This window comes from Wolffia australiana, chromosome 17 (assembly GCF_029677425.1).
Source record: "Wolffia australiana isolate 7733 chromosome 17, ASM2967742v1".
Classification (NCBI taxonomy): Eukaryota; Viridiplantae; Streptophyta; class Magnoliopsida; order Alismatales; family Araceae; genus Wolffia; species Wolffia australiana.
In genome coordinates this window covers 7884196-7903495 of record NC_135851.1, presented here as the reverse complement: position 1 = coordinate 7903495, position 19300 = coordinate 7884196, and the positions used below count along the sequence as shown (strand labels likewise).

The following is a 19300-nucleotide window of genomic DNA, read 5'->3' as shown; positions in this document are numbered from 1 at the left end:
AATGGCGCTCGTCTCCATCTCTATGCTCCTCGTCGTCCTCCTCCTCTCCTCCGAAACTGAACCGAACATAAGTTCAGGTAAGGTTTAGGTCTTTGCTAAAAACCCCGAGCAAACTGGGTCCATCAAACCCTATATATACACATTCCCATAGCCAAGTCCCCCTGCGAAGCTCGGCCATGGAGTCGACCCTCCTCGACGCGCTCAACGGAGATATCATCTCAGTAATGGCGCTCGTCTCCATCTCTATGCTCCTCGCCGCCCTCCTCCTCTCCTCCAAACTGAACCGGACATAAGTTTAGGTAAGGTTTAGGTCTTTGCTAAAAACCCCGAGCAAACTGGGTCCATCAAACCCTATATATACACATTCCCATAGCCAAGTCCCCCTGCGAAGCTCGGCCATGGAGTCGACCCTCCTCGACGCGCTCAACGGCGATCATCTCAGTAATGGCGCTCGTCTCCATCTCTATGCTCCTCGCCGCCCTCCTCCTCTCTCCTCGAAACTGAACCGAACATAAGTTCAGGTAAGGTTTAGGTCTTTGCTAAAAACCCGAGCAAACTGGGTCCATCAAACCCTATATATACACATTCCCATAGCCAAGTCCCCTGCGAAGCCCGGCCATGGAGTCGACTCTCTCGACGCGCTCAACGGCGATATCATCTCAGTAATGGCGCCGTCTCCATCTCTATGCTCCTCGCCGCCCTCCTCCTCTCCTCCGAAACTGAACCGAACATAAGTTTAGGTAAGGTTTAGGTCTTTGCTAAAAACCCCGAGCAAACTGGGTCCATCAAACCCTATATATACACATTCCCATAGCCAAGTCCCCCTGCGAAGCCCGGCCATGGAGTCGACCCTCCTCGACGCGCTCAACGGCGATATCATCTCAGTAATGGCGCTCGTCTCCATCTCTATGCTCCTCGTCGTCGTCCTCCTCTCCTCCGAAACTGAACCGAACATAAGTTTAGGTAAGGTTTAGGTCTTTGCTAAAAACCCCGAGCAAACTGGGTCCATCAAACCCTATATATACACATTCCCATAGCCAAGTCCCCCTGCGAAGCTCGGCCATGGAGTCGACCCTCCTCGACGCGCTCAACGGCGATATCATCTCAGTAATGGCGCTCGTCTCCATCTCTATGCTCCTCGTCGTCCTCCTCCTCTCCTCCGAAACTGAACCGAACATAAGTTTAGGTAAGGTTTAGGTCTTTGCTAAAAACCCCGAGCAAACTGGGTCCATCAAACCCTATATATACACATTCCCATAGCCAAGTCCCCCTGCGAAGCCCGGCCATGGAGTCGACCCTCCTCGACGCGCTCAACGGCGATATCATCTCAGTAATGGCGCTCGTCTCCATCTCTATGCTCCTCGCCGCCGCCTCCTCCTCTCCTCCGAAACTGAACCGAACATAAGTTTAGGTAAGGTTTAGGTCTTTGCTAAAAACCCTGAGCAAACTGGGTCCATCAAACCCTATATATACACATTCCCATAGCCAAGTCCCCCTGCGAAGCTCGGCCATGGAGTTGACCCTCCTCGATGCACTCGGCAGCAAGCTCATCTCGGTAATTGCACCCGCCTCCATCTCCATGCTCTTCGTCGTCCTCCTCGTCTCCATCCTCAGCATCCCCAATCTCCTTTCCCCTTCCTCCTCCAATATTGACCTGAACCAAAGTTTAGGTAAGGTTAGGATTTTGCTAAAAACCTGGACCGGACTGGACCGGACCTGGACCGCCAAACCCTATATACAAACCCATGGCCGGGTCCCTTGCGAAGCTTGGCTATGGATATACAGACATAGAGGATACGAACAAATTTCAGGACGAAATTTGGTCTCAAGGACCACCGGACGGGACGGTTTTTGCCATGTGGGACGAAAAAACTGTCCGTTGGGAGGTCTCAGACGACGGACGAATGAATCTGGAAGGAAAACCACCAGATTCATATTTGAGGGTTGAGATGTTGCCACGTGGCCTTGCAATGACAATTTGCATCAAAGTCCATGTATTCTTACATGCATGTAAATGGACGCTACTCAGAAATAATTGCAGATATGTCCATTTGCATTCTATCTCCTCAGTAATTCCCTAAAAAACTTGAAAAAATCCAGATTAATATATTAAAAATGTAAATGAGTAATTTTCATCTAGGATGAGTTTCAGGACGAAAATTCGTCCCGAGAGAACTGGGCGGGACGAACAACTGTCCCGAGATTATTGGACGGGACTATTTTTTTGTCGGTGGATGAAAAACCGTCCCATCCCTCATCCCTGAGCTAACATTGGAAGTAGGACGGGACGATTTGGAACTATAGCCATGGAGTCGACCCTCCTCGACACGCTCGGTGGCGAGATCGTCTAGGTAATGGCGCCCATCTCCATCTCCATGCTCCTAGTCATCCTCCTTGTCTCCTCCCTTGTCTTCCCATCCCCAATCTCCTCCCCCTTTCTCCCTCCTCCAATATTGACCTGAACCAAAGTTTAGGTAACATTTAGATCTTAGCTAAAAGCCCGGATTAGACCGGACCGGATCGGGGACCGTCAAACTCTATATATACGCATACCCATAGCCAGGTCTCCCTGCGAAGCTGAAACTCGGCGGCCATGGAGTCGACCCTCCTCGACGCGCTCGGCGGCGAGATCGTCTCGGTAATGGCGCCCGTCTCCATCTCAATGCTCCTCGTCATCCTCCTTGTCTCCTCCCTCGCCTTCCCATCCCCAATCTTCTCCCCCTTTCTTCCCCCTCCAATATTGACCTGAACCAAAGTTTAGGTAACGTTTAGATCTTTGCTAGAAACCCGGATTAGACCGGACCGGACCGGACCGGACCGGACCGGGACTGTCGAACCCTATATAAAGGCATACCCATAGCCAAGTCTCCCTGTGAAGCTGAAGCTCGGCCATGGAGTCAACCCTCCTCGACGCGCTCGGGGGCGAGATCGTCTCGGTAATGGCGCCGGTCTCCATCTCCATGCTCCTGGTCGTCCTCCTCGTCTCCTCCCTTGCCTCGCCATCGCCCGAGCTCGCCCCTTCCCCGGCCATGGCGGGGCTCCTCCTCTTCCCCGAAACCCCCTCCTCTTCCCCCTCCGCCAAGCTCCAATCCGCCCTCCTCAACGCCCTCGCCTTCGTCGCCATGATCGCCGCCCTCACCTTCCTCCTCCTCCTCCTCTTCTACCTCCGCTGCACCGCCTTCCTCAAGACCTACACCCGCTTCTCCGCCTTCTTCGTGCTCGCCTCCATGGGCGGATCCATCCTTCTAACCCTAATCCAGCGCCTCTCCCTCCCCCTCGACGCCGCCTCCGTCGCCCTCTTCCTCCTCAATTTCTCCGTCCTCGGGGTCGTCTCCGTGATGAACTCCGCCGTCCCGATCTTGCTCAAGCAGGGGTACATGGTCGTTCTCGGGATTATCGTCGCCGCCTGGTTCACCAAGCTCCCGGAATGGACGACCTGGGCGCTCCTGATCGCGCTCTCCGGGTACGATTTGGTCGCTGTTCTTGCCCCCGGTGGCCCCTTGAAGCTTCTCGTTGAGCTCGCTTCGAGCAGGGAAGAGGAGCTTCCGGCTCTGGTCTACGAGGCTAGACCTAGGGTTTCTGCTTCTGTTGAACTTCAGCCTGCCGCTAGGGTTTCCGCCATTGAAGTGGTTAATCTTGAGGCAGAGATTGTTGAGAGCTCAAGATCGGAATTTGAAATTGAGCAGATTTTGGAGGAGAGATCGCCATTGGTGAGGAGCCCTGGAGTAGAACAGAGCGAGATTGTGGAGACCACTCGAGGAATTAAACTGGGTTTGGGGGATTTCGTTTTCTACAGCGTGCTCGTGGGAAGAGCTGCCTTGTATGATCTGATGACGGTTTATGCCTGCTATTTGGCTGTGATTTCTGGGCTCGGCTGCACGCTTGTTCTGCTCTCGGTTTGTCGCAGGGCTCTGCCTGCTCTTCCCATTTCGATCACGCTGGGTGTGATTTTCTATTTTCTTACCCGGTTGTTGATGGAGCCCTTTGTGGTTGGTATTTCCAGTCAGTTGATTATGCTTTGAACCGGGGGGTTACCATTCATTTTTCTCTGATGAACATGGGGTTATCTGATCAGTAATCTCTAGCATTTGCTTGATAGTATCGCGTTTCTTGTAAAATCCCAGAGATTCTGGTCGGGCAATCCTATGAAAAGATTTTCTTGTCAATGATCAATATCAGAGGGCTGATGTCCTGCCAGGATATGTTACCTCAACAAGTATTTTTTGGTTCCCTGAGTCAAGTAATTTGGATCTGTCTTTGAGCTACAGAATTTTACTGGTTCTTTAGATCCCATCATTACGTTCAGCTGATACTTGTACTCTAAGAATTTTTTTTTTTGAAATTCATGCACTATAAGAGTTGAAGTGTTGGGGTTGTTTTGTTTTTCTTTGAAAGATGATTATACACCCATAAAGTGTTGGGGTTGTGAAGGCAGCATGGTCGGAACATTGAAACTATTCTTTCAGGCCTGTATCATTCAAAATTATCTGACGGTTATCTGGATTATGTGGCATTTTCTTTGACAACAAAATATCAATTGATTTGGTTTCATGTTTTTTTTTTTTTGAAAACAATTGGTTTCATGTTCTTTGGTGATACTTTATGGCATACAATGATAGGGTCGAACCCCAAACCTATCCTATGGTTTGAGAAAAGGTGGCAGCATCCACTGCATATGACGAATCCGGAACGCCAGACTCCAAGTTAGAAGGAGGGTGAGGAAAGCAGCTAGCCTAAAAATAAGTCGTACAGGACAGATGAAGTGCATCGATTTATATTCAAGAAAGGAGCTGAGAGAGAGATCTTCTCAACTCCGGGAGGAGAAGTGATCGGTTTGGCCGGATCATCTTTCTCTGCGATATCCGACATCTTCTTCTCTCTCTTCTCTCTCTCTCTCTCCAGTGCAAACCAGTAGTTCGATTGCAGTTCTTGTATGGAACTCTTTTGCTTCTTGATTTGAGAAGGAAGGAATCAGATTCTTTTTTACGCAAGGTTCCCTCATAAATCAAGGAACTTATCTGACAGTTGGTTCTCTAGATGATGGCCTTATCGTGCTCCTAATGAAGGCTGAGAATTTCCTCATTGACTTTAGTCGTTTATGAGTTTAAGGATACGTGCCGTGAGAGACAAAAATGGCAACGATGATGATGGCAACAAGTTTAAGCTCGCTTCTGAGGTCCTCATATTGACAACGATGATGGCAAAATTAGCCTTCCGAGTATTTCTCAACAAAAACCTTCGGATGGCAATCCCAGAAACATTGTGACTACATGCCTTTTACTCAATCTCAAAGTTTGAGTTTGCAGTATCTCAGCTTATTTTTATTTCTTTCATGTTTTATAGCATTGTGGGGCTTTTCTAAGTATACATATTTGTCAACTATTCAACTTTGATATGATATCTTTCTGCCTTTTATCTGTATTTTTGGTGACTCGGAAAAATATTTATCCGTATAAAATCTGGCCACAACATTTTTTGATAGAACAGTAAGACAAAACTAATTGAAATATGGAAGAGACGGTATCAAAGATGCACTTCGAAGTTTTTGTTCATATCGCAGCATAGGCTGTTCTCATTTATCTTAGACAATAATTTTTATATTCCTTCCATCTGAGGAGTAGCCATTTTTTCGCCTGGGAGAGAGCTGACAGTGGAAACAGCACCATGGTCCTCCTTTGACAGAACTGTGATTAGTTCGAGATGGGACTCAACTTTCTTAAAGGAGTGGGTAACAAATTCTTCCCTCTTTTCTCCAGTGTATAGAAAGTTTCTGGTGTCCTTGGACGAATAGAATTTCATTTCATCATTCTTCATTCGCTCTTGAAGCTCATTGTAGTCAAATTTTGCTGCATTGTATCCTCCAAATGTGGATTCCAGCTCATCGAGGTTGAAAAATTCCTCCATTTTTTTCAGGCTATTTTTCTCGCTGGAATAAATAAACATCATTTTCTGATAAGTTTTTGGCTCCAGGAATGGTCTCACAATCTGCATCAGTAAAACATTAGCAGGATCCAGCCAAATTTGAGATACTTATCTGAAAAATATATGACACAGATAAAATTTTTAAAATCATCACCTTCAGAAATTGCTCAAATACTTTTGGGGGATTGTATAGAATAGCTAGTCCTAGAATCTCAGGGTAGTGGTGCTGCAATATGTGAGCTGTTTCCATTGTAACATTCATGGAAACGCTTCCCATGTTCCAGCCTTGAAAGTCGATTAACCAAACCATCTGATCTTTACCGTCTTTAAAATTTAATATGCAGTTCTCGATGCAGTAGATCCAGTACCTGACCTGCCCTTTTGCTGAGCTTGTGTCCTGAGAAAAAGGTAAAATACATATCCAGATATAATTTTGACTTGCCTTGAATTTCCGTGCCTAAATGTTTTACCTGTAATCCCGGCTTTAATATCATGACGGGCCTTCCTAATTTGTCTGTGTACATTGCCCTGTAGATCTTCCCTCCCTTTGCCTCATCTGCAATATCTTCCTGATAGTGACAGAGGAATCTTAAGTTGGCTTTGATCAATGTAAATGAAAGGTTAATTATTACCTTCCTTATCTGTTAAGAAATAGAGATGATATTATTTCTACAGAACATTTCTTCAAAAAAAAGTTTATTTCTACAGAACAAGAGTTGACTTAGAAAGCATTGTGACTATCAGAGTTGTTTCCAAAGGCAGATAGAGAAAATGAAACAGAAAAAATCAGCAGTTTTTATAGATGTATAAGTATCTGTTATCTGGTTTCTTTTAGAAGAAAATTCTGTGAGCTGGTGAACCTTCTTTTTAAAGACTTTCCTATACGACATGTAATTGGCTCTTTAGGAAAACCAGTGGTGTAAAACCTGTCCTATGCCCCATTATATATGGGATGTACAGTAACAGATTTGTGCTAAGACAAGTTTTTGTTTTCGTGTTCTTCCTTTGTTGGTTTTCCTCCTCTCTACCTGTTGGCTAGGGTTTGGCTGAGGAGAATTTATCATGGTTTCAGAGCAGGAGCCGTGAGGATCACGTGGAAGTCTACAAGCCTTTGTCAACTACCTAGTTTCATGTCTCCACGTATCAAGCAACCTGAGCTTGTCGAAGAAGGCGTGGGCTGTGAAATTCGTTGTCAAGGTCGCCATTGTGACCTTGAAGTGAAGTATGTTTTATGTGTTGTCAGCACGTTTCAAGCTACTGTAGTCTTGCCGTCAACACAGATTCAGGTCTGGCATCCATATTGTCCACGCTTCATCTGCATCGATAAGAGGAAGCTGTGCCCACATTGTTAATGTGCAGTCTAACCTCCACATCTGCGCTGAGCTGATCAGCGTCTTCGACATATCGATATTGTTCAATATGCCTCTGGTGAGGCTTCATCCAATGCAACGAGTAGACTTCATGGAGCTTCTGGGGAGTCTTGCAGTCTTGTACCATCTGTAATTCCTCCTGTTGCTGAACAACTTTGGTATTATGGGAGGAACTTTGCCCAGTGGGCGCAGATAGTGGAACTTACTCTTATCAGCCTGGAGCTAGGCGATCACTTCATCATGGAGGTTGATCTGTCCGATTCATCATACAAGGTCTGGCCGCGAGATGATGCAAATGTTCATGTTTTTCTTCTGAGAAGTATGACTATTGTCAAGTGATCTGGTGGCCTCAGTAAGGATTGGGTGGTCTGCCATATGAATTATGAACCAGAGGCTTGCCTTGAGAACCAGAACTGGCGGCCACCTCGAGGTCTAATAACGTGACAACCTTGGGAATGACTGTTGTAGTGTTAGATTGAAATAAAGTATTCAAGATTCAATTATCATATATTGACTCTAGCGGTGAACACCTCCTCCCCAATCAGATGCTCGTGCCCACTCCACCGCAGCAGCATGACTCCATGATTCCTGATCCATCTCTATGGGAAAACTCACATGCCTCCTGCTCTGCCTCATTGGCCCACAATTTTTCCACAACCCCCTCTGTCAGCTCTTGTTTTCTTGTTTTCACCCTTTAATAGCCTCCCAATCGCGTGATCACGTTGATCACATGATCTGCTTCCTCTTGCCATGTGGCTTTTATATTTTACCCCCAAAGTTCATGAAGTAGATCAATGATATAGTTTATCGCCAAAGGTTCATATCAGCCCGACATCAAGGTAGAAGTATCATATTGATCCCCACAGAGAGGGGCATTTGCGACATGGGCAAAAAGTCTCCAAATAGTAAAGACAAACTTGATCCCAAAGCGCTCTTCTGTATAATTAATCGCAATTTGTCCCCTCAAGAAGGCTCTGTGTTGCCGCTCCTCCTGCAAGTCCTGAGCAAGCAAAGATATTTTTCTTGATGAATGCAGTCCTTTTTTCTCACCTACCTCTGCCTGCTTTACTTTGCCTAGCCTTCTTGCCTCTTAGTCCTTGAACTTTTTAATGCCTATTCTACTTTCTTCCTTCTGCCCTAGAATCGAGTGTTTACTTCTGTCTTGCCTTTCCCTTCTTCTTTTTGGTGCCTGTAAGTACATCTGTCTCCAGGGAGGATCTTGCGTACCGATTTGGCCCTCTCATTAGGAAGCATCTTGTTAGAGTGCTGGATCTCTGAGGAGGGAGGATCTTAGGTGGAGACAGAAAGGAAGAAAGGCATAATCTGGTAATAGGCCACGTTCGGCACCCGAAAGCCCACCAGGAGGACCTCCCAGCCAATTCAACCACAACTTCTAGTCTACCCTCCTAAACCAAGTGCTACAAGTATTTAAAGGGACTTGTAATAATACCAAGAGACTAAAGACCCCTGACTGGGGAAGGGGATTCTAAATCATCTCCCATATTGGTCTGCCCATACTGGTTTCCTGCTTCCTCCCTCTTTCCCCCTTCTTGCTGAATTGGGCAAACAGTTAAATCTTCTTGCCTGCCCTCTTTAGAGGAGGGCTACTACTGTAAATAGGGAAAATCCTTCCTAATTAATTCTGTTTCAATTCCAATGCTATATATCCAACCGCCGTTGTGTTTTTATAGGATTTTTTATATCAATCATCGGGTCTAGTATGCACCGCCCATGCCATTAACAGTATTTAATACTGTTAACGGCACTACCAGTATCCGAACTTACTAATATCTAGATCAGTACCATACCGTTATTGATACATGGTATGGTTATCGATATTCAAAACTGTCATTGGTATATACGACCGTTCCGGATGTTGATAACCGTATCGAAGATCGTTAGATGATACCTACTGGTAACAGGCTGTAATGGATACACTTTGGCAAAAGATCCGTGTCAGCAGACGTCCATCTTCTTTTCTTTATACTCTCTCTCCTACCTAAACCCTGTACTTGTTATTGTTATGACTACCCTTATCGAATCTGGTTATACCAGATCCATCATATCGGGTCGCGAGACCCAATCAATGTAAACCCAGTATAAGTACTGGTTAATTACATTAAAACCTAGTTGAGTCTTATTATCTGGTTGAATCTCTCTCTCTTGGCGAAGGAGCCAAAGGGAACAAGAAGCTTCATGATTGCTCCTCTCCAAGATCAGCTGAAAGCTGACAATCTGAACTCACAACCTCCCAGTCTGGATTGTTCTCCTAGAATTCTTAGTCGCTCTAAGAGATATTTATTATCCTTAATGTTACTGTTTATCGATATCGCGAATATTGGTAACATATATCAATACCAGAAAGCATTATGCGATAAAAAAAACAGCTCACATACCCAACTAATTTCGTTGGGCCTATACTTCAGCCTCCATCGCAGAGTATCACTCAGCATCTTACTAGCCTTTTTGGTGTTCCAGTTCTTTGACGTGAGGAATCTTGAGATAGAAACATCTGAGAATAAACTCGGTTCCGCACTGGTCAATGGCTGCACAAGCTTTCTTACCTCTTCGATCTGAAACATGAAAAACAATTAAAAAAGAATAAGTTACACGAGATTCTCGTCGATCCTCTCATTTTCAGTGATTTTTGCTGATTTTTGCATTTCCTTCCAAAATTTATTCGGTGCATGATATTTTAGTCAAGTGGGGCAATAACTAACCTTCACTCTCTTCTCTGCTGTAATCAGCTCTTTATGCAGACTCGCAGATCCATATTCGTTTGGAGACATCGTCCGAATAAGATTTCAGCTCTCTGAACAAACAGGTAAAATTTTCATATTATTCGCATAATTTTCAGTTTTCTAATTCCTTATGAAATATCAACTCCTGTCTCGGATCCTAACATCATTCAGCTTGTTAAGATCTTGAGAATCCTTGATTTAATGATGAGAGAAATTTCTGCTCGATTATTACTTTGATCTAACTAAAGAAAAATTCATGAAATACACCTGCGGATGGAATTGACTGGGCACCGAACATCCGAAAGAAATAAAAAGAAGAAGATCAAGATAAGAGAGATGAAGTAAATCGACATACACCTTTGATAACCGCCGTCAGCTTCAGAAGAATAGAATGGGCTGGTAGAGAAAATGCGAGGTTCGCTGCCTTTTAAGAAGAGCTTAGAAAGATATATAGATAGAGAGATAGAGAGATAGATAGATATATAGATAGATAGAGAGAGAGAGAGAGAGAGAGAGAGAGAGAGAGAGAGAGAGAGAGAGAGAGAGAATTCTGACTTGCAGGTGGCTTGAGTGGATGGAAGCAGCAGGCTTCTGTGAGATTCATAACCTAATAAGAAGGGCAGAGAGAGAGATAGATAGAGAGAGAGAGATAGATAGAGAGAGAGAGAGAGATAGAGAGAGAGGTTTGGATTGGCAGGTGGGACGGATGGGTTAGAAGCAACAGGGATTCGCCACGTACCCCTTGTGCTTGCCTGATAAGTTATCCTCTCTCCTTTACTCTTTCCTTGAGAAAGAATTTATTTCTGCAAAGCAATCTCTTTTGTACCATTAATATATCGCAGGGGAGGGAATATTCTTTGCGCTATGAGAAGATGAGAGTATCGAAATTCAGATTAACTTATTTATTTATTTAGTTCTAAAATAATTTTATTCCTTGGGAAGATACTTGTTTTGGAGCCTTGGTTTCGTTGAAACCTCTTGGATGTATGATCATGATTTCATAAATGTTGTCAGGTATATCTTATATGCAAATATATCACATCAGCAAGACCTAAGAAATTCAACAGGTGAAGCAATACATAAAAAAGCTAAGTAAATGGTAATGATTGCAACATCAAATTCAGGGGTAACTCTTGCAAATTTACATATATAAACTGGCTAATGCTGCTAATAAAGGTGAAAAATACATGCTGCATCCCCCAGAGAAAAAAAGAACATGATCTCATTTATCAATTTAAACCTTGCACTACCCTTTTTCACAAAAAAATTGTAAACAAAAGTAGGAGATACAAAGCCAATGAAACAGTTGCGAGAGGATGATATAGATGGCTTGAAAGCGTAACAAAAAATTCCAATGCAAAGACTAAGTTTCTTGGCATAAATTTGAGAAAAAAAATTTTGCAAGCAAAATGAGGGAGTTGGAAGATGTTTGAAAGGTCTCTGGCTCAAGTTTATATGAAGTGAATTGTACGGAAGTGAGATGGAGATGAGAAGAAATCTCTCTGTGGAATCTCTTTCAACTTATTTATATTATTGCATCCTTCTGTATGTAATCTGTTTAAGCATGAATTATATTTATGGATGGTCTTTATCAATAATTAATGAATTAACACACATTATTATTCCTACCCAGCCCAAAATGAGACTAGTATTGTGGACAGTGATGTTATATTGAACGAAAGAATGACAAAGTGGTGATGCTTTTTCCAAGTTGTGCTCACTTAAAAGCATGTACACTGTTTTTAATTATTAATCTTTTCCCATATGGGACAATGGGGCCCTTTTTCAACCAACATTGAAATACCAGATATCAATATCCTGATACTATTTTCTTCATGGACTTTGATATCTGCTATCTGGATATAGGATATGATATCCAGTACTGGCATCCACCTTGTCTGGACCCCTACGATATTCAACCTGATAATACGATATCTAATAACTGGAATTGGACTGATTTCATCTGGATATCTGATATTGAACAGGTATCAGATGGTTATCGGACAGTTGAACACTATATCATGAACGGGTAACTACCATAAGAGAACACAATCTCAAGATGACCTATATTGCTGCAAAGCTGAATTGGTTCAGCATGGACATACCAGAAAAATTCTTATGATTTTATTATGAATTCATTTCCTACGTAGTACAATCAGTTCAAGCTAATGTAAAATGTTCAAAATGACAAGTGGACTATTAATGAATTCACAACTCTTTGAGCTCAAAAAGAAAAGAGACCCAGCGGAGAATACCATAAGAACATCTATTTGACCGTGAATTCAAAGGCAAAGTGAAAGAAGTGGTTAAAACTATGGCACAGCCTCCTTATAAAGCTCAGCAAAAGAAGGGAGATAAAGTCTTAGATTCATCCACTTTTGTAAGGTTGGCCACTTCAAGAAAGACATGACCAAGTACCATGTGTGGCATTAAACAAAGGTAATATGATTTCTCAAGTTTGTTTGGAAATTAATCTTACACTTTACCTACAAGATTCTGCAACTATAATTCACATTAGTGTATCTCTACAGAATTGCCTCCACTGTTGGAAGCCAAGTAACGCTGAATGACATAGTTACAAAGGCAACATCAATACTGTAGACGTAGAGGCAATTGAAACATTTCAGATGCTTCTAAAAACTTGTCTCCTCATAGATTTGAAAGAGACTTTTGTTGTATCTTCTTTTAGATGGAAATTTGTTTTTGTTTTCACTTTAGACAAATTAGGTTATAGTTGTCGTGGAAATAATAAATTTGTTCTCTTTTATGAATCAAAGCTTTTTGGCACATGATCATTAGTGCAAGATAATAAACTGTATGTACTTGATGTAATTGCCGCATCAAGTAGAATCCTGTATGTATACGCAAATGATATAAGAAGAAAAATAACTAGCGAGAATTCTAGTATGTTATGGCTCAACAGATCAGGGCATATTTCTCGAATGATAATTGACTATCAAGTTTGTGATGGAATTCTTGATCTCATTAATCATCGAGATTTTGACGCGTTTGAAATGTATCAAGGGAAAGTGAACAAACGTCTTAGGATTGATAGAGAGATATATTTGCGGCCCATTCCCTATGGAATCATGGAACGTATGATCATACCTTAACACATTCATGAATGACTATTCTCAATATGATCACCTATGTCTTATTCACGAGAAATCTGAATATCTAGACGACTGAAGTTGAAAATCAACTCACCAAATAGATAAGTACTGTTAAATAAGACAGTGGTGCTGAAAACTAGGGAACGACAGCCATCATCCATCACGTCACACCTCACAGAGACAGAATCACGACAGATGACATGATGGTGATGGTGATGAAATTGGTGTCTCGTGACAGTGATGGTGACGGCGATGAAGTATCTGGGATGGTGACGGGGGTCCTTGGACGTGTGATGTGACAGGACAGCCGTCACAGATGACGGCTGTGACGAATTTTTAGAAACATTTAAAAAGGGCCATAAAAGCTCAAAAATCATTTTATTTTACTTATTGCTTTTATTGCTGCAAATATTTTATCTAAAATTTTTTCCATGAGATTTTGAGTATATAAGATGTCGTATAAACCTTTTCTTGCTTCTTTAATTTGAGGTGAAAAATAAGGTGAAACCTGTTTCTAAAAAAAATTGTTTTTTAAATTAAAATTCATTTGTAAAACCCCAATACTTTTTAGCTGATTATACATTTAATTGCCTATTATTTTTTACGTATTTCAATAATATTCCAATTAAAAATCAGCATTATTTCTTAGCTACTTTCTCTTTTATTCCTCATTCTTCATCATTCTTCCTCTTGCTCGTTGATGACTTAACCAAGCACACTTGAGAAAACTTGGGGAAGATGGTTGAGGGCGTCACAAAAGAAGAGATGTATATGAGATCATAATTAATGATCATTTCCTCCTATGTCCCATCCTTTAAATTCATACATGTGAAATAAATCATCTTAATCCTTGTGGGTCAACCTTTTTGAAATTTAAGCTTCAATGGGATTCAATATATCTGAAAGAGTCATATTAAGAAATGTGGTTTCTGACAACCATTAAAGAAATTTAAAAAATACCATGAGAGAGTTATATACCTTTCCAGCAAACCTATTAAATTCAATTTTTGAAATCATATAAAACTCACTTTGACGGATGGAATCTATCCTACATGAATCTACGATGGATTAAAAATGCATTAAGGTCATGAAAGTGTTGATGTTAACAAATCCAGACTCTTTGATGACACCATCAAGATCCATCATAAAATTTGAGATTAACATAAAATTGAAGACAATTAATCAAATCTGCTAGTCTTCATTTTTTTCCTAATTAACTTGCATGTCAGTTGACAAGTGAAGGATTTAGGACTGGAAGTTGAAGACAAATCCATTGTGTCATCATTGTCATTGTCATCCATGTTTGAGCTTGGAGAAAGGATGATGAAGATCTGCCATCAACTAATAGAAATCCTGAGTGTCCACTTGTCATCTTCATTGTTTCTGCCTAAAATAGGATCGACAGACGGTGGCATATTTGTAATCATCATGGTCATCATCATTCTCGTCAACATATTTTTCTTAAACAAATGACAATGACGAGGAGGATTCATCATCAACTAATGATGATTCATCGTCATCTTTGTTGATGTTGAACCCTACTTAGACTGTCAACAATAACATAGTGACTAAAAATTTGTCATCATCCACCAATTAATGACGATGATGATGATTCATCATCATTGTTGACTCTGAACCCTAGTTGGGCTTTTGATGATGGCAATGACGATTATAAAATTGGCATTGGCTGTTTAACATGAGAATACTGAGATGAAGACTCTCAGGTGATTTTAACATTAGAGGAGTGAAACTAATATAAAACTGAAGACAATTACCTTGCCGATGACGCAGAATGGAAAGAACAAGATGATAAAAAATTGCCATGAGTCCCCCATCTCTTATCTCTTTCTATCAGTGACAGAGAGATTTTCATATTAGGTTAAGTTTGGTTTATCTGAATAATAAAAGTTAGGCCCAGAAATTTAAAAACTTTGAAAGTCCTTTGCTTGTTTAAGGCATCAAAATGTAAAGTTTCCCGAGAGTAACAAGCATGGAATTCTTACCTGCTTAGATCTAAGATATTTTCTAATCATATGCAAATAAAAAAACTAGAAATGGTCAAGAATAGGATAAAAACTTTATCGCATCCATACATTAGTATTATGAATAATGCAATTCATACAGGTTGCAGTCCTCTGAGAATGATAAAGTCCACGCGTTTTGTGCTTCTACTTGGTAGTCTTGTGTCATCCCATCTAACTGAAATCCTTCATAATTTGCAAAGGGTAAATAGCAAAAAAATTATTTCACATGAAGCATTGTGGTACTTAAAATCATGATTAATACCTCATACTAGTCGTTGTCAGAAAATTCCTTGACATTATCGTCATCACAAAGTTTAGCATTCTCAACACATAACCAATACTTCACAGTGACTAGGAGCTCAATGCTTTTAGTTGTAAGACGTTCCCTCTTGAAGTGACGACTGCACGTCTTGCAGAGAATATACGATCTGCTGGTGCACTAGTCGCGCATGCTGAAAGAAACTCTTGCGCAGTCGAGGGTAAGTTCGTGCGCCTGTGCGTGCCTACCATCCTTGTGATGTCCATGTGTCCTTCCTCTCTATTGATTGGAGATAAGCTTCTAATTCCTATGTTTAAGTGGGTACCTGTCATTCCTTCTCTCTAAGGGTGGTACCCCATCAATGAGTTCAGTGAGCTAGTCATCATCCTCGGGGTCATTACAAGCTAGATCTTGGCCCCCCTGAAGGGGCATTAGTTATTGGATGAATACCAAAGCATCATGACTAGCGCTAATATCGAGTGATGACCCCTTGTTGAAAGGGTCAAGAATGGATGCTATTATGGTCGCACAATTCTTGGATATAATTGACTCATACTTCAATATCTTAATCTTCATACTCTCACAAGCTTATCGGATCGATGTGATTCTGTCCAACTGTCAGCTTTCTTTGCGAAGTAAAGATTGTAGACACATCAAACCTCTATAGGGTAGTATCAATATGTCTCATCAACACCTTCAAAAAAATGTGAAGTACTTCCACGACTCTCACTGTCTTCGAGCCACAAACATAGTTTGTTGTCCTACAAAATGGCCTAGGATGTCACGAAAGTCGGCCAACGTTTCCCACTCTTTCACGAGAGACTCTCAAGTCCTCCATCACGGACAAGATCTGTAAAGCCATGAAATCGATGACATATCGCTTCTCCAAAGAAGCATGTAACATGGCATATGTACTGTTCCATCATGTCGGGCAATCTAATGGGATTTGGTTATGATTCTTTTGCTTGACGTCTTTGCAATCTTCAAGTAGTGTTGGCATTTTTGCGTGGATGTTTGGATGCTTGTGACTAAGGATCGCATACGAGCAACCGCATCCCCCAAGAACAGGGCAGTATTATTAATGACCATGTCTCCATAAATCGCCGCAGCCTCGCGCATGGCATCCAAATCATCTATGTCAGCGTCATAAGTAGTATCATCTCCTTCGCCAACTATACAGTTGTCCGCAATCCTAGGGGTAGGTACAATCACTACTACATGCAATGATTTTAAGGCAGCTAGAAAAATGATGTTCAGCACATGGGAAGCACATGGGACATGTCGATCCACTATGAAATGGTCATTCACCGGCACTAAGCTCCTTCGCTAGTAGTGATATCATCTGCCTGTTGCTTGAGGCATTGTCTATTGTAATAACACCAACCTACATTAAAAAAGGGTGAATTATGTATTAAAGTAATATATTACAAAAGCAAGGTTGAATTTGCTGACCTTCGTCCCCAAACCGAAGTCATCCAACACTTGAAGCATGATTGCGCTCGTATTCTCACCATCGTGTTTTCCCACAAGCTTGTGTATTGCAAGCACACATTCACATAGTTCCCATCGGTTGTTCACCCAATGAATCGTGATGCCCAAAATACTACACAAATTCTCAACAGACCATGCGTCCACTGTCAATGAGACCTTTGGGACATTTGCTAATTACTCTATGAGATTCCCTTTCATGACCCCGTATAGTTTTTATGTCGCAGCCTTTATTGACTTTGATCCTGGCGGGTCAACAGTCATCTCAACAGCGTGCTTCCACATGATCTTGAACCCACACATGGTCCATGAGGAGTCTGTAAGACAAAAAAATTGTGATATAATGCGTAAGCTATCGAGCGTTGATCAGTAGGAATGCCCTTGAGCTTAGCATAGATTCTACCGTGATTGAAATGCAAATGCCTCCAGAATATGTTTGTGGATCCATCTTCCCATCTCTTCAACCTATTTCGTAAAGGGTTAAATTTTGATCGTGGCATAGTAGACATGCCTATATGCCCGACCCAACCTCCATGAAATCTTTCAATATTTCTGCCATCCCTTTATGTTTGGTACGAGATGTCCCAACCAAAGGCAGAGGGGTTTCTTGAACACCATCTGCCGATGACTCTCCATCAGCGTCAACGCGCAAGTCGCCACGTGGGATTTCCATTCAACACTATGTATACACTGATAAGCATGCTAGAGGATGAACAAGTAACATTTAAGTTAAATAAGTATGCAAAAAATTATAATGCAAAATAAATTTTCAACTGCAATTAGGTGAAAGAGATAGTGCATCGAGGCATTCAATGCAGAGATTAAGATGTAGAGAGCCGTAACTTCAGAGAAATAGAGGAATATGGAAGAAAAAGAAGGTGGACAACGAGGAAGTGCAGAGATTAAGATGGAGAGAGTTGAAATTTAAAAGAAAGCTAGAAAGATGGAGGGAGAATAAGGTGGAGAAAAAGGAAGTACAGAAATTAAGATGGAGAGACTTGAAATTTAAAAGAAAGCTAGAAAGATGGAGGGAGAAGAAGGTGGAGAAAGAAGAAGTGCAGAGATTAATATTGAAATATTAGAAACTTAAGAGAAAGAGAGAAAGATGAAGGGAGAAGAAGGTGGAGAAAGAAGAAGTGCAGATATTAAGATCGAAAGATTAGAAACTTAAGAGAAAGAGAGAAAGATGAAGGGAGAAGAAGGTGGAGAAAGAAGAACTGCAGATATTAAGATTGAAAGATTAGAAACTTAAGAGAAAGAGAGAAAGATGGAGGGAGAATAAGGTGGAGAAAAAGGAAGTGCAGAGATTAAGATGGAGAGTGTGGAAATTTCAGAGAAAGAGAGAAAGATGGCGGGAGAAGAAGGTGGAGAAAGAGGAAGTGCAGAGAGTAAGATGGAGAGTATGGAAATTTCAGAGAAAGAGAAGATGGAGGGAGAAGAAGGATGTGCAGAGAGACAGATGGATATGCAGCCTATTCTAGACTACGCAATCTTAAATAACTCTTCCCATGATAATGAAATCAAGGCACGAAAAAAATAAGAGACAATTCACAAAATTAAGTCCAAATACTTCTGGAGTATGCATTTGAATTTTGAGATTAAAAAAAATAGCTTTAATTACTCGGTATTAAACATTTGAAAATTAGAACACCAACCATTTCATGATTGTAAAATACAGCAATCACTCACCAACAGAAGACCTTGAGTGGAACATAACTGATCAAACCAGAAAATACAGGATCCAAGTGAGAACAACCATGAGAAGAAAAATAACACGACAGAAATTCCTACAAATGTAACTCAATATATTAAAATGATTTTCTGACAATGAGAATGACATTAAGAGCAAGTTTCTTAACGTTAATGAGAATCAAGTCTTCTTTGAACGAGAAGACAAATTTTCTGAATGAGAATCATAGAATATCATGATATTATTTTTTCTTAAAAAAAATGATGCATTAATGAAAGAAGCATCTGATGACATGACATAAAAGCGTCTCTGTGTCTTCCTGACTTCTGGTCATACCCAACAGAAGAACAAACTGAGGCCAGAAGAGAGGGGGAGATTCAATGGAGATGCTCTTGCCGTACGATTGGGAGTGGTAGAGACAGGCGATAGAGAACAAGAAAGAGTGAGAAGAGAGATGGAGAGAGAGATAGCAATGTGTATAGCAGCTCAAGAGAAAGACAAAGAACAAGCAAGAGTGAGCAAGAGAGAACAAGAGAGAGAGAGATCCAAGAGGGAGAGAAGAGAAGCATTGTTTTTTCATCACCACTGAGGGTGACGCCGTCCGGGGATGGTACTGTGACGGGACGACGTGGGCGGTGACATGTGACGGGAATGCGACAAAATTTTGTAAAATACTGGGACGTGTGACGGGAC

The 19300-nt window shown here is 41.6% G+C and overlaps 2 protein-coding genes across 3 annotated transcripts; one reads left to right on the top strand and one right to left on the bottom strand.

Moving 5' to 3' along the window:
* Positions 1-2878: 2878 nt before the first annotated feature.
* Positions 2879-4555, top strand: LOC144714262 (Presenilin-1). The gene has a single exon (XM_078588976.1). The coding sequence runs from the start codon at positions 2892-2894 to the stop codon at positions 4020-4022; it is 1131 nt and encodes a 376-aa protein (XP_078445102.1). The 5' UTR covers positions 2879-2891; the 3' UTR covers positions 4023-4555.
* An 888-nt stretch (positions 4556-5443) lies between these two features.
* LOC144714263 (uncharacterized) lies at positions 5444-10805 on the bottom strand. 2 transcript variants are annotated; one of them, XM_078588977.1, is made up of 6 exons: positions 10389-10805; positions 10013-10104; positions 9689-9865; positions 6393-6491; positions 6077-6319; positions 5444-5985 (listed from the first exon to the last, which is right to left on the bottom strand). In XM_078588977.1, the coding sequence occupies exons 2-6, from the start codon at positions 10079-10081 to the stop codon at positions 5596-5598; spliced, it is 978 nt and encodes a 325-aa protein (XP_078445103.1). In that variant the 5' UTR covers positions 10082-10104; positions 10389-10805; the 3' UTR covers positions 5444-5595. The 2 variants fall into 2 exon arrangements, with proteins under 2 accessions (XP_078445103.1, XP_078445104.1); XM_078588978.1 differs by lacking the exon at positions 10389-10805 and having other exon boundaries at positions 10013-10288.
* Positions 10806-19300: the final 8495 nt, after the last annotated feature.